Raw genomic sequence first — 13,434 nt, 5'->3', positions numbered from 1 at the left:
TTTGCAGTAGCGTTTAAATAACAAGGATCTTTGGAAGAGGAACTTTTCAGGGTAGAGCTTTGAAACCTCAAGCCTTTACTTTGCAAGAAACCGCTCAGACGAAGGGCAGATGATTTACAGAGAACAAAGGTTATCCACTTCCAAAAAAATACATTGTGTTTGGATGACTGTGAAGAAGGCTCGCTGGAAACCGTGCATCCAAGAGCCTCGTTGGCGCAGTAGGCAGCGCGTCAGTCTCATAATCTGAAGGTCGTGAGTTCGAACCTCACACGGGGCAGGCTCAATTTTTTCCACTCCTTTGTTCATATCTATAGAACGCTCTGCAATTTGTAGTTCGCTTATTTCTCTGCAGCTAAACCCGGGAGAAAGTATATCTGGCAAGAGAACACGGTCTTTGTAAGGCGGAGACACCCTTACGGAGATCCATACCCGAAGCTGCGCCTGTACGACGCTGCATTTCTCCTCCTTTTCGCAAACAGCAGTTGCAAAGCAAAAATTAATTCCCCTAGTAAGATCCGTGGCTGGTTTTTTTTTTAACTTTTTTTTAAATGACTGCGTGTGCGTTTGGGGTACAGGTGATGTGACACAACACAACAGCTGCTAATGCAACGGCCTTTTGATTTTGCACAGAAAGAGTTTCGTCGGCGGCATTTAGGGCCATGCAAAAGGGACCCCTGCGCACAGGACGCCGCTAGCTGTAGGGCATTCATTGCCTGGGGCGTCGATGTTTATCCTCACAATTGTTTGGCGGCACTGCCGCTCCTACAGGCAGGTAGACACCGTGCAGATTACTTATGAAAGTCAAACTCTCATCATTACAGAACAATACTTGGTAGTTGTATACCACTTTCAAAGCACTTCAGGTTACATTGTCTCGCTGCAGTCCTTACAAACAGCCCTGTAAGGTAGGCCACTGTTATTCTTCCCGGTATCATCTTGCCAGGAATCGAATTTCATACTTTGCCATCTATCGACTTTGCTACTGTGTAGTGTCCGTTGCTGCAAGTATGAGCCTATTGGGTCGTTTCTCTGTTATTTAATATGTCAGGCTTCGAATTGTTCATGCTCTCAGCATATCTGCAACTCTGTCTTGGACTTCTGCTGGCTTGAAACTTAGCAAACCTGCCTTTGTGTACCCTAGGACATGTTTATTGAGATGTTTTTGATATTACCCGCACTGACTTGCACGGTATAATTCGCCTTGCGTCTCTGTGAAAAAGAACATAAATGACATAAATAAATAAAAATTGGATTTTCGTTGGTTTTAAATCCAGGGGCCATTTTGTAGAAAAAGAGCTGCAGGAATTTATTAGCATAACTCATTAGCATATGCTGCACCCCTCGATCAGGTAAAATGGCCAGAATTTGGCTGCTGCCAGACGGAGGAGTGTTCCCGCACCCGGCAGTAGCCCGATCAGGGCCCTTTTGGCATCAATCCTGGCTGAAACAGGCCCCAAATGGCTCAAAATGGCCATTTTGGGCCCGTTTTGGTCCGGATTGGGGTTCCCCCGCCTGGCACCGACCCGATCCAGGCCGTTTTGGCCCAGATTCGGGCCATTTTGGCCCCAATCGAGGCCTAAACGGCCCTAAAGTCAGGTGGGTGGGGCCACCTGACTTGGGGGAACTGCTGGAACACCGTTCAGGTGCGTTCCCCCTCGAAACGAGCCCTGTTTAAATCTTTGCAACTTTGCTGTTATGTAGGCTATTTGGTGCAGTGTTTAGGAGCTGCAGGGCTCTAATCTGGAGAGCCGGGTTTGATTCCCCGCTCCTCTCCTTGAAGCCAGCTGGGTGACCTTGGGTCAGTCACAGCTCTCTCGCAGCTCTCTCACCCCCACCCAACAATCACAGGGTGATTGTTGTGGGGATAATAACATACTTAATAAACGGCTGGCAGTGGGCATTAAGTTGCCCTAGGCGGTGTATAAATGTATTTATTAGTTATGTCATTTACAACCTGCCTTTCTCACTGAGACTCATGGTGGATCAAATGTGGTGGTGGCGGTGGTTGTGGAGCCGTGATTACTGAAAAGTATCTGTAATTGACTGTATTGACTTGCACTGCATATTCCGCCTTGAGTCTCAGTGAAAAAAATCTACTCATCCGCCCTCCCACCGACCCATCCACCCAGGGAACCCCATCTCTCTCTCTCTCTTTCTCTCTTCACCCACCTATCCACCCACACACCCACTCAACAACCTATTTGTGTCTGTCTGTCTGTCTACCCATCCACTCAACCCCTTTTCTTTCTCTCTCTCCCTCCCTCCCTCCCTCCCTCCCTGCATCTCTTTCTCTTTCTTTCTCCCCCCACCCACATATCCATCCACCCATCCACTCAACCTGTCTATTTCTGTCTGCCTGTCAGTCTGTCTGTCTACCCACCCACTCAGCCCCTTCTCTTTCTCTTTCTCTCCATCCATCCATCCATCCATCCATCCATCCATCCATCCATGGATTTCTCTTTCTTTCTTTCTTTCTTTCTTTCTTTCTTTCTCCATCTGTCTGTCTGTCTATCCATCTACCCCCCCCCCCCCGGCACCCCCCTCCCTCCCTCCCTCTGGCTGCCTGCCCGTCTAGCGGAGGCGGGGTAGGGGAGAGAGGGCGTGGCTTCATCCCCGCCGAGGACAACGCAGCCGGGTGGGGGGCGTGGCCGCGGCGCCGCGCCTCGTCCAATAGCGGTGCGTGGGCGGGGGCGTGGGACCACGTGAGGGGCGTGGCCGCGGCGAGGCGGGCGGCGATTGGGCGGGGCGTGGCCGAGGCGCCGGCTGCGGGCCGGCCGGAGGGCTGCGGCGGCGGCGGGCGATGGCGGTGTGCGCGCGGCTGTGCGGGGTGGGCCCGGCGCGGGGCTGCCGGCGGCGGGGGGCGCAGCGGGCGGCGGGCGGCGGCGGCGACAGCAGCGAGCCGGACACGGACCCGGAGGAGGGCGGCGGGGCGGCGGCGGCGGCGGAGCGGGCGGTGGCGGTCCCTGGCCCGGCCCCGCCCCGCTCGCCGCTCTCCCTGCTGGACCTGCCGCCGGAGCTGCTGGTGCAGATCTTCGGCTCGCTGCCCGGCGCCGACCTGCCCAGCCTGGCCCTGGTCTGCAGCGCCTTCCGCCGCATCCTCCGCACCGACACCATCTGGCGCCGGCGCTGCAGGGAAGGTAGGCCCGGCGCCGGGCGGGAGGGCGGGCGGGGACCTGCCTGGAAGCTAGGGTTGCCAGCTCCAACTTAGGAAATTCCTGGAGATCCGGGGGGTGAAACCTGGAGGAGGTGGGGTTTGGGGAGGGAAAGGACCTTGGCATGGCAGAATTCCATAGAGTCCACCCCCCAAAGTAGCCATTTTCTCCAGGGGAACTGATCTTTGTGGCCTGGAGACCAGTCGTGATTCCGGGAGGTCTCCAGCCACTACCTGGAGGCTGGCAACCCTACTGGAAGCTGAGCCCCCCCCCCGCGATGCAAAGGGGGGCCGTGGAAATGGCTGCTCCTTGCAGGCGGTGGGCTTCTGGTGGGTGTGCAGAAGCAGGGGAGCCTTTGCTCAGGTAGTAGGGGGCTTGTTGGTGGCGGGAAGCAAAGAGCCCCAGAGTGGCTCCCGATGGGACTGGGGTGGGCGAGCCCTTCGTTCGTTCGGTTGCCTTCGTTGCCTTGCTGACCAGCTTGTTCAAAAATAGATACTCATTTTAAATTTGGTCCAGTTGTCACGGCTGATTTAAAACAGCAATTAAAAACAAGCAAAACAATAATAACAGCTCTGAGAAGCGACAACTAAAATAGTAACAGTAACAGCTCCAAGAGGCTCCAATTAAAACAGTAATAAAAGCCACAAAAACAAGAACAGTTCCAAGAGGTTCTGCCTAAAACATTAATAATAACAACAGCTCAGAGGCTACAACTAATACAGTAACAACAATTCCAAGAGGGTCTGCCTAAAACATTAATAAAAACAACTAAAGCAGTAATAATAACAGCTCTTTGAGGCTCCTATTAAAACAATAATAAAAATGGCTAAAACAATAATAGCAGTTCTAAGAGGCTCCAACTCAAAACAACAATAATAACTGAAAGAGGCTACAACTAAAACAACAATTAAAACAACTAAAACAATATTTATCAAACTTAAAATCTGATACCCAAAAGCCAAAAAACAAGACTTTACAGAGCCAAGAGCCAGTTTTGAGCTGCAAAAAAACATTGGCTGTTCTAATAATAAATTGTTAATCAGCAAGGCTACAACATCAAAAATTGAAGTGAGAACTGATTGGATACTTTCAGGTCGCTGAAGAAGGGAGCTTTGACTCTGGAGAGCTCTCACCCTGACAGTCTTGTTGGTGTTTAAGGTACCCCTGGACTCATCCTGATAAGAAGATAAAAAACATTTTGGAAAAAAGCAAAACTTACCTAAACAACAGTGAGAATAAATAATTCCTTGCCTGAGACTGATGCCTGGTGAGTTTCCATGCTCCAGGAATTCCAAAGTTAAGGCGGAAGAATGCTGTGTCTGCTTCCAAAAAGAAAGAGGAGCAGGGCCTCGGAAGAGTGTCTCAGTGGGTGGGTAGGAATGCGTGGAGAAAGATGGTCCTTTTAGACACCTTGGTCCTAAGACCTTTAAGGCTTTAAAAGTATTAACTGTGAATTGGGCCCAGAAGTGGAATGGTTCTGACATCAGCAAGGCCCGATCTTTGTAGCTGGTACCGTGTAATAATCTCACATCTACTTTCTGTACCCGTTGAAGTTTCCAAACAGGCTTCATGAGCAGCCCCATGCAGAGAGACTAGTATATGGATAACTGCAGTCAAATCCTGTCTAGCTTGACAAGTTTGTGAACTTCTGTTACAGAAGTCTGACTGACAAGGCTAAAATGAAGTTTATCTTATGGCTGAGAGAGTGATTTTAGGGACATCCGTTGCAGGAAAGATGTGTGGCCTTTAAAAGTGGACCATAGATGAGGAAGAAGGCCGTCTTTGTGTAGAGTGCTGACACCAGCCACAAACAGCATGCTTGTGTGAAGAATTGTTGTTGTTGCCCTTTGTGGCTTGACTTCTTCTTGGGTCATTTACACCTGTGTGCTGTATATATGCCTTGATGTGTTCCACCTTGTTCGCCTTTCTCCTCTTCTGCCCCTTTGTTGGGTGTATTTGTGGTGCTCATGCATGGAGAGTTCTGTTGGGAAAACAAGGTCATAACTGATGATCTCCTCATCCTTTTTCAGTTCTATAATTCAGTGCCATGGGAGCGTTCTGCTCTCTGCCCCAAGAGTTGATGGCATACATTAGACACAAGGAGAGAAGTCAGGAACAGACCATTGAAGAAAGGGAAGGAAGGGCCCATGGAGGCGCAAGGCTTGGACAGTTCAGCACGGACTCTACTCTATAAAACATGTCATTGTCAAAGGGGGAAAAGAGTCAATAGCCAAACTCAAGTTTCAAAGCTCAGGTACGAGGAAGTGGACCTTCAATGAGGATTTGGCTGTGTCCAACATGTAATTTGAGGAGCAGAAAACAAACTGTAGCGCACAGCTGTTGGTCAGGGGACACTGGAAATAGATAACACTAGAGGTAGGACTGCAGTGTGCAGAAACTAGTCTGAGTTCAGTGCAGTTACACCCAACAACCCTTTTGTGAACAGCATATCCTGGTTACTCGTCTGATATGCCTGCAAATCAGAACACCACTGCAATTACATAGCTGATCCTAGAATGAGGTGCAAGTACGTATAAGATGGCTCACCACTTTGCGCTAAACTTGCCTCTACAGCTTGATGCCAAGTGCAACCCCACAGGCAGATACTGGGGTTTGCTTTGTAATTCCTATGCAGTTTTTTGCAATCTCAGGTGGCAGCAGTAACCCATTTTGCTCCAGTGGGAGGCTGCACCTGACACGGTGGATTGTGCAGGCACATGTCAAGTTTCCATCCAGTTTGTTTATATGACAACAGCTTTACTTTCTCAGTTGAATGAGACAGAATGTCCCAGGCATGGCAAGTGCCTCCTTCAACAACTCAATACAGTTTCCTCACATTGGTGTTTGGGAGGGGGGAGGGGGCATGGCGGCTACTGTCATCCTTGGCCATAAAGAAATGATAAGGTCACTGACAGGCAATCATCAGAGATATATGTGGGACGCAGCCAACCCCTGATATGCACAAGTTGACAGCTTGAATGCAGAGGTTGGGTCTCATTTCTCTAACTTGTACCCCTGCTGCTAAATTGGGAACCGCCAGTGCAACACGAATGATATGCGTGGGGGGCACTTCTCTGTTGCAGCCTGTGTCTGTTGAACATGTTCTGCTATGTGCTGTTCCCTTCTCTCGTGCGCTAGGTATGAATTCATGCCCTGTCAGTGAGGGCCCTTCCGTTCTGTCTTACTAGCTCATGCCCACTGCTTCTGTTGCCAGCTATGAAGTCACAAGTTTTGGACCCACCAGAGAAAGCTTGGTGCAAGTGCTGCCAGCGACTGCATTTGGCTGAGATACGCTCTTTGAATGCCTTAAGGGCACCGTCTGCGGTGGCTGTGAGGTCTAATTTCTGTCATACAAATGAGTTCTATTTGGGGATATTTGCCAGGATTGACTCATCCTTTTAGATAGGATGATGCTCGGGACGCTCTTTAAATGGATTTTGTTTCGTAAGTCCCCTCTACCGGCTGCCGTTGTCCTTGCCTTTTCGACAAATGCCAGCTTCTTATTCCAAAAAGGGTCCCTGTGTAGGCTCTTCGGTTCATGGGAAATGTACCGGTAGCCCTCTTAAGAGTTCTTGGTTGCATAGGAGGTGCTGTCCTTTCCAAAGCTTTTTGGACTGCTGGAAGGAATCTACTAGTTCAGTTACTGATAGAGTACACTCAGCTTAGCTGTTGGGCATGCTCTAGGTATTCTTAACTCTTTAAGGATGAGATTCTTCAGCCTCTACAGACAGCTAGTTAGTGAATGTCTTGCATGGAGTTGGGGTGGTGGTGGAAATATAAGCCAAATCTCATCTTAAATCTAGTTAGTTGTGTGCATAAGTTTCATTTTTATGAGAGCCTTATTGAATATTCCACTTGTGAGCTTGTCTCCATTTAATCTTCTCTTCATTTGGCTTGGAAGTCTTTGATTCGTATTTCCCCCCTCTTAAAATAATTTATTTTGTTGCAGGAGGGTGGGAAAGATGCTTGTTTTTCACAATGCAGAGAGAAACTTCTCTGTTGGAGAAGGCACGGCATGTAATAAACCATGGCTAGGTAACACAAGACTGCAAGAAACAGCTTTATAGCTGTTTGGTTCACTTTGAGTGTGTGTGTGTTTGTGTAGCTTTAGACTTCTGGTGTGGGTTGATTACAGAGCTGCAGTGCTGGGCCTGTGGGATAGCAGGGTTGAGGCTACAGCCATGCAAGTTACTGGAAGCAGATAAACCCAAAAGGCACGGGCGGTGTCTTATTTTTATTTAAGGACTCTTCTTTGAGTGTAGGGTAACCAAGCCCATTATATTAGCCACCGAAAAGGTAATTTGACTCTCTTCACAATCCATGTAACATTTTACATTGGTGCATTACGACATCAGTGTGAGTGGCTTAAGATTTATTTTATTTATTTATAGTCAGCCTTTCTCGCTGAGATCCAAGGTACATTACACAGTGGAAGTGAAAACACAATATAAACATCAGCTGGGACATTCTCCGAACAAAGGACAATAATGAACCACAGTTAAGACATTTAGTGAAAAAAGATACAGTATGGTACGGTAGCAGAAAATTTGAAAAAACAAGCAGAAGACCAAGTGCAGAGATGATAACAAAGCATAACTAATTCTCATGGCTTTTTAGCAACATGGAAACTAGTAGGCCCATGTCTACATCAGCAGACAGTACCCAACAGAGTAGCGTATAGTCCCTGTCCCTACCAAGGTATCTCTCTGAGCAACTTCTTATGACACAGCTGTATAAGCAAGATAGAAAGCCCTCCTGAATAATTCAATCTTGCATAGTTTGAAGAAAGCGAGGAGAGTAGGAGCTTTCCTAACTTCGATATATTGTCGAAGGCTAACTTTCCTCAGGCAGGCCTTTCCGTAGGCGGGGGCTACCCCAGAGAGAGTACATACGGGGAGAGGCATTTGCACAGATATGAGGGCGTAGGGTCATGCAGGGCTTTGAATATGATCGTCATGACTTCGGTACCTGATGAGCAGCCAATAGAGTGACTGCAGAATGGGAGTGATATGCATGCTCCGTCTAGCTCCTGAGAGTAAACAAGCTGCAACCACTGTCAGGTAGACAGTCTAGTCTTTCTTCTAAGGAATTTCTGGGAATACTCAATATGATCAGCCCCACGCTAGTAGTGCTAACTCTTAAGGGCAAGTATTCACATTTACAAGTATGTTGCGTGAATGGTTGTGTGTGTACTGTGTGCCTCAAGTGGAAGGGGAGTTTGCAATTCACGCTTCAATGTACTCCTGGTGCACAACAAACAATCGCAACTGAAATGTTGCACTCATTCACTACAGTCCACTACCGAATCACCAGCAGCATATTAAGTCCCTCTTTTGTCCTCTGCTCTTCCTCGGAGATGTATTAAAAGTTATGAATAATCGTTGGCATCTTGTCTCTTGGTTTAAAACCAAGTTCCTGGCATTTGTTCTCCCAGCAGTACTTAGTTCCCATTTTGAATGGTACTGCCTTCGACATTTTTCTTTGTGATGTATTGTCTTGTTTAATTCTGCAGTATTTGCAGTGCTGGGGTCAGTCCTTGACTTGTTTGAACTGTTAGAGGGTTTGTTAATACTTTTGCTTTGAGGCCAGAGTCGGAGAGAGATTGTCTTGCCTGAGTGAGTTCTAGCCCTGAAAGTCCAAAGTCATACTATTTTGATGACCGGCCTGTGCTGGCCCTCTCAGTTCATCTCCTGATTTGGTGATTCTGGGTCAGTTCGGAGGTCAGGTATGGGTAAACAGTAGCTAGCCGAATAACCTTAGGAGCTGCCACCTCGGGGCTAATGCCCTTTTTATTGCTGAGATGCTTTTGGATAAACAGCTTTTCTCTGAACTGGGCTCTTTGGCACGCCAAAGGATGCAGTTCAGTTTTATGCAAGGCTATAAGTAGGCACTGACCATTCCATGGGCTGCTACCTGAACTGGCCCCTCTTCTACTAGGGGCTTCATTTATCTGGGTTAATCAACATGTTGTAACTTTAAATGCAAACAGCTGCGACCTTTCATCTTAAAGTGTTTGATGAGTGGTGAGAGCCTCTTTTGGGTGCTCTAAATAACCGAGATCAAAGTCTGCACTAGTGGTAGAGATGCCTATAATTTTGGAATGTTCAGCCAGGTGAATTGTGGCGTGAGCTCCAGTTCGGCTTCTCCCTTGCTCAGTAGTACCTCCCCATTCATCTAAATGCAGAGGAGGAGCCTTCTTCTGCACACACCTGTACCTTTTCCTAAGGTGCACCAGAGGAGCCTGAAGCATCGGACTTCTGCTTGCCCATTGTGCTACATGCAGAACTCTGGATCAGGGCAATAAGTTCATTAGCAAACACATCTTGGAGAGGTTAACGCAGAACAGCGTGTGTTGCTCGAGCTTGGGTTCTGGTTAGTTTTCTTCTGTCTTCTAATTGGTAATGACTTTGGAGGGTTTGGGGTGGGGCGGAGTTTATTTATGAGTCTCTTATTTTTCTTCAGGGTACCTGCTTGCATAAGACTGGTAGCAGCGAATGGTGAATAGTCTTGCCATGCGGAAAGACAAGGTGGCCTTCCAGTTAGCGACCGGTCTAGAGCGTGTTTGCTTTCATTTATACCTGCTTCAGGCCTCCATCTTATGGAATATTTGTGGTTGGGTGTGTAGTGTTTGCTTCTGACTCCGCCTTCTGTAGTAGTGACAGTGGAACAAGCATTCCCAGTTTCTACTGGGATTGGGAATCTTCCAAGTTGTGGAACAACGATCTTTCGCTGGAGATTTCCACCCTCCTCTGCAATCTCACAGGCGGGTCCTTATCTTTCACTAGGGGTGTGGTTTCCATTCACATTAACTCTTTAGAACGGCTTCAATATTTAATTTCTCTGGTGAATTGCAGCAACGAAAGCTTTTTAAAAATAATTGCAGCAGTGCCGTGTTTCCCAGAAAAGCCCCTCTTGCCTGCTGAAGGAAGCAAAATGATATTGATTTTAAATTTTTGCAACTATACCAGAAACAGAATTCTCCCCCACCCCCATTTCAAGAAAAAGTAATATGACTTGGCTTTTCAGGTGTTGACATACGTGATCTCATTGACTCTTCCAAGCCTCCTGCGACGTAGTATTCTTCCCATGTTATAGACAGGGATGGGGCAGCAACTTAAGCCTACCTAAATAGTTGCTTTTCTAAAGTCTTCTCTGTGCCAATGTCATTCTAGCAAGCTAAGATATAGGTCAGCATTGCATATTAACAGCAGTTTGGGAAAGAGATTAGTACCCAACTGACCTGTGTCTAGCTGTTTTAGGCTGTCATTATTGTTGAAACTGCCCCTCGGCTAGCGGTTCAAATCGGTCCCCCGTAGGTTGTGCCAGAAACCTTTTTGCTTAATTCCGTCATCTTATCCAAACAGCCGGAGCGCCATGCTGACCTCATTCATATTAATGGCAGATTTTAATAGGCCTTAAAGCTCCTTTGTCTCTTTCTTCGAACAAGACGTTTAGGAACTTGGAGTGGCACAGTTTCTCAGAGATAAATAAAAATAATGAGGGGAGTTAGTGGAAATCCAGACGAAAGGTTTGCTTTCCAGAACACACAAAGGTCAAACGCTAAGTCCAGTCCCGGAAGGACATTGCCCTCCCTGCATTTGCAGCGGATTCAAAGTTATTTAAAATAATATTCAGGTGTTTGAGACTACTAGATTCTGTACAGACTTTTAAATATAAAAGCAAGCCCTGCCTGTTGGATAACTGTCATGTTGATGACCCTTCAAGCAATTCAATGATTGGAGCAGAAGTGGGTCGAAGAAAACCACACTGGTAAAGTCTGAGGTCAGTCTTCTTGGCATGGGGTAACCCACTTTTGTATTTCTTTAAAAAAATTGGTGCAATTTAAGGGGGTAACGTCAGATGTTAGGCAGTTCTCTGTGTATTTGGACCTGTATTGTAGGCAAAAAAAATCCCTGGAAAATTTGTTAACGCAAATGCTTAAAAATGCAAAGACATTTTCCATTGTTCAGACTAAAAGCAAAGCTTTGGGAAAAAGAAATGAAGAAACTGTTCTTGCATTTCCTTTAACAATGATCTGCATTTCCTTGAACAGAGGTCTCCTGTTTTTGTCTCTTACGAAGAAAAATAAAGCAACAAACGTCTGAGTCGAGAGCACGTGTTTTCATGTGGCTCAAGTTGAGCTGTGTACTTCTCAAAATAATGGCATCACGTGCTTTTATGTTGCAAGAGCAGCAGCTGGTGATGTGATGGGAATCTCCTTTGTTGCTGAGAAACACGTTCTCAACAAATCACGTTGCTTAGCACAGTGGCTTTCTTCCTGCTTGGGAACTGTATGCACGACCATACATTTCCCAGGGGATGGGAGATCTCAGTATGCTCCCTAGGCACTCCCTGTTCATGGAGGGGTTACTTGAGCTGCAGTTCAGATTCTGAGCTCGTGTCCCAGAGAAGGAGGCCTGGTCCAAATCCCCACACACTGGGTGACTTGAGACCAGTCATTCCCTGTCCGCTGAACTAATCTCAGAGGGCTGTGAGAAGGAGAGAAGGACCACGGCTGCTGCCAAGGCCTCTTCCCTTGCGTGGAAAAGAATCCACACACCATTAGCATTCACAGTGTAAGCCGCAGCCTGCACAAAGATCTGCTTTCATTGCCCAAAGCAGAATAAACTTGCAAGCGGCTATGTAGTAGGTACTATTTGTTGAAATCGCTTAGTCTCCTTCACGTAGGAGCAGATAAATGTGTAACTCAGCCAGGCATTGAAGCTAAGACGTGTGTGCAAGAGCCACTAAGAACTAATTTTGAATTCGGCAGGCTGCAGTCAAATCCCCCTGTGCGCGTAGATGAGTTTCATGTCAGATGATGTTTTGGTGTCTGATATCTGGCAGGTGCTCGAAGTGCGAAGCTCCCACTTTAATCTTCTGCTCTGGCTTTAGCTAGCGCACCAAAGGCTGGAACAAGCAAGGCTGGCTGGATTTTGGCACTGGACGGCCAACAGACCTCTCATCTGTTTTGAGTTAGATATATTCTCTTCTCGTTTATTTCCTCCACACAGCCCTTGATGTTGCAGGATTTTTATTGCTCTGCTACCTTCTGAGATGTTTTTTTCTTTTTAAAACTACAGCACAAACAGTTTTGCTGTGTGCGTGTTTGGAAGCTTTTGCCAGCACTTAGTGTGGTGGTTCTGTTGCTATTGTTGGATGGATTTGGAAGTACAGGGGGAAGTCTGAAGCCCTTCATTATTATATGGATGAGGGTGGGTGGGTAACAGGTGCTTAGTGTTAGGTACTTAGATGGGTATTAGGTGCTTCGAGTCTTGATTCTGGAAGCTAAACGCGAGAAATGTTTTTTCCCGGTCCTGTTGGGTTTCATCTGCTGACAAACCAAGGCAAACTTAGCTCACGAGCCACATGTTGCGACCGGCTGGTTTTGGACAGCACGGGCATCTCTGCAATGCTTGCAGGTTAACAATGCAATCCTAAGAAAAGTTATTCCAGTCTAAGCCCATTGATTTCAACGGGCTTAGACTGGAGTAACTCTGTTTAGCATTGTGCTATAAGACAGGCCCCAAGAAAGCAGCTTTGTTTAAACAGCTCTTCGTTTTGATGTTGAAATTTGGAAAATATGATGTCTGATAGAACAACAACAACATTCGATTTATATACCGCCCTTCAGGACAACTTAACGCCCACTCAGAGTGGTTCACAAAGTATGTTACTATTATCCCCACAACAAAACACCCTGTGAGGTGGGTGGGGCTGAGAGAGCTCCAGAGAGCTGTGACTAGCCCAAGGTCACCCAGCTGGCTTCAATTGGAGGCATGGGGAATCAGACCTGGCTCTCCAGATTAGAGTCCTGCTGCTCTAAACCACTACACCAAACTGGCTTTTCATGGCTAAACAAAGCTCCTGAAGGACCACTTTACATGACTAGTTGTAAGTCACAGTTTGTGCACGACAGTGGCATACCACTGTCTGTCTTCAAAGCCATACACGTGTGTCAGCATTACTGGTACAGCAGTGGAAACTCTTGTCATCTTAATTTTTTTCACACTCATACAAAGCTCACAGTCTAGATTCAGCAGCAAAGACTATGCTACTGGTAGAGGAGAGGTCCTGAGTGCATGGAAACATAAACCTTAATTTGCTGACTCCTCGGGAGTTGCTGGGAGAACTGCATCAGTGTTATCGAAGATGGAAACTTGCGGTTGCTTTTTTAAGTGTAAGCGCTGGAGAATTCATATTGAAAGGCGACCTCAAACCTTTGTCCTGTACCCTCAGTGTCTCTGGGCAGCAGATGCTATTACATAAAAGCTCAGGATGT

The 13,434-nt window shown here is 47.1% G+C and overlaps 1 protein-coding gene and 1 non-coding gene across 7 annotated transcripts in view; both read left to right on the top strand.

Moving 5' to 3' along the window:
* Positions 1-204: 204 nt before the first annotated feature.
* TRNAM-CAU (transfer RNA methionine (anticodon CAU)) lies at positions 205-277 on the top strand. The gene has a single exon. It is a non-coding gene; the product is annotated as a tRNA-Met (tRNA).
* A 2,522-nt stretch (positions 278-2,799) lies between these two features.
* The window catches only part of FBXO31 (F-box protein 31), a 30,516-nt gene continuing 19,881 nt past the window's right edge, over positions 2,800-13,434 (top strand). For 2 of the 6 annotated variants that reach the window (XM_055000195.1, XM_055000194.1), the window contains exon 1: positions 2,800-3,137. In XM_055000195.1, the coding sequence (XP_054856170.1) occupies positions 2,801-3,137 (337 nt within the window). In that variant the 5' untranslated portion in view covers position 2,800. Of the gene's footprint in view, positions 3,138-5,281; positions 5,674-9,412; positions 9,525-9,547; positions 10,935-13,434 lie in introns of those variants that run through there. The other 4 variants (XM_055000199.1, XM_055000198.1, XM_055000197.1 and 1 more) reach the window with 3 other exon arrangements.

Source organism: Eublepharis macularius, chromosome 16, assembly GCF_028583425.1.
Source record: "Eublepharis macularius isolate TG4126 chromosome 16, MPM_Emac_v1.0, whole genome shotgun sequence".
NCBI lineage: Eukaryota > Metazoa > Chordata > Lepidosauria > Squamata > Eublepharidae > Eublepharis > Eublepharis macularius.
This window is presented reverse-complemented; position numbering and strand designations above follow the sequence as displayed.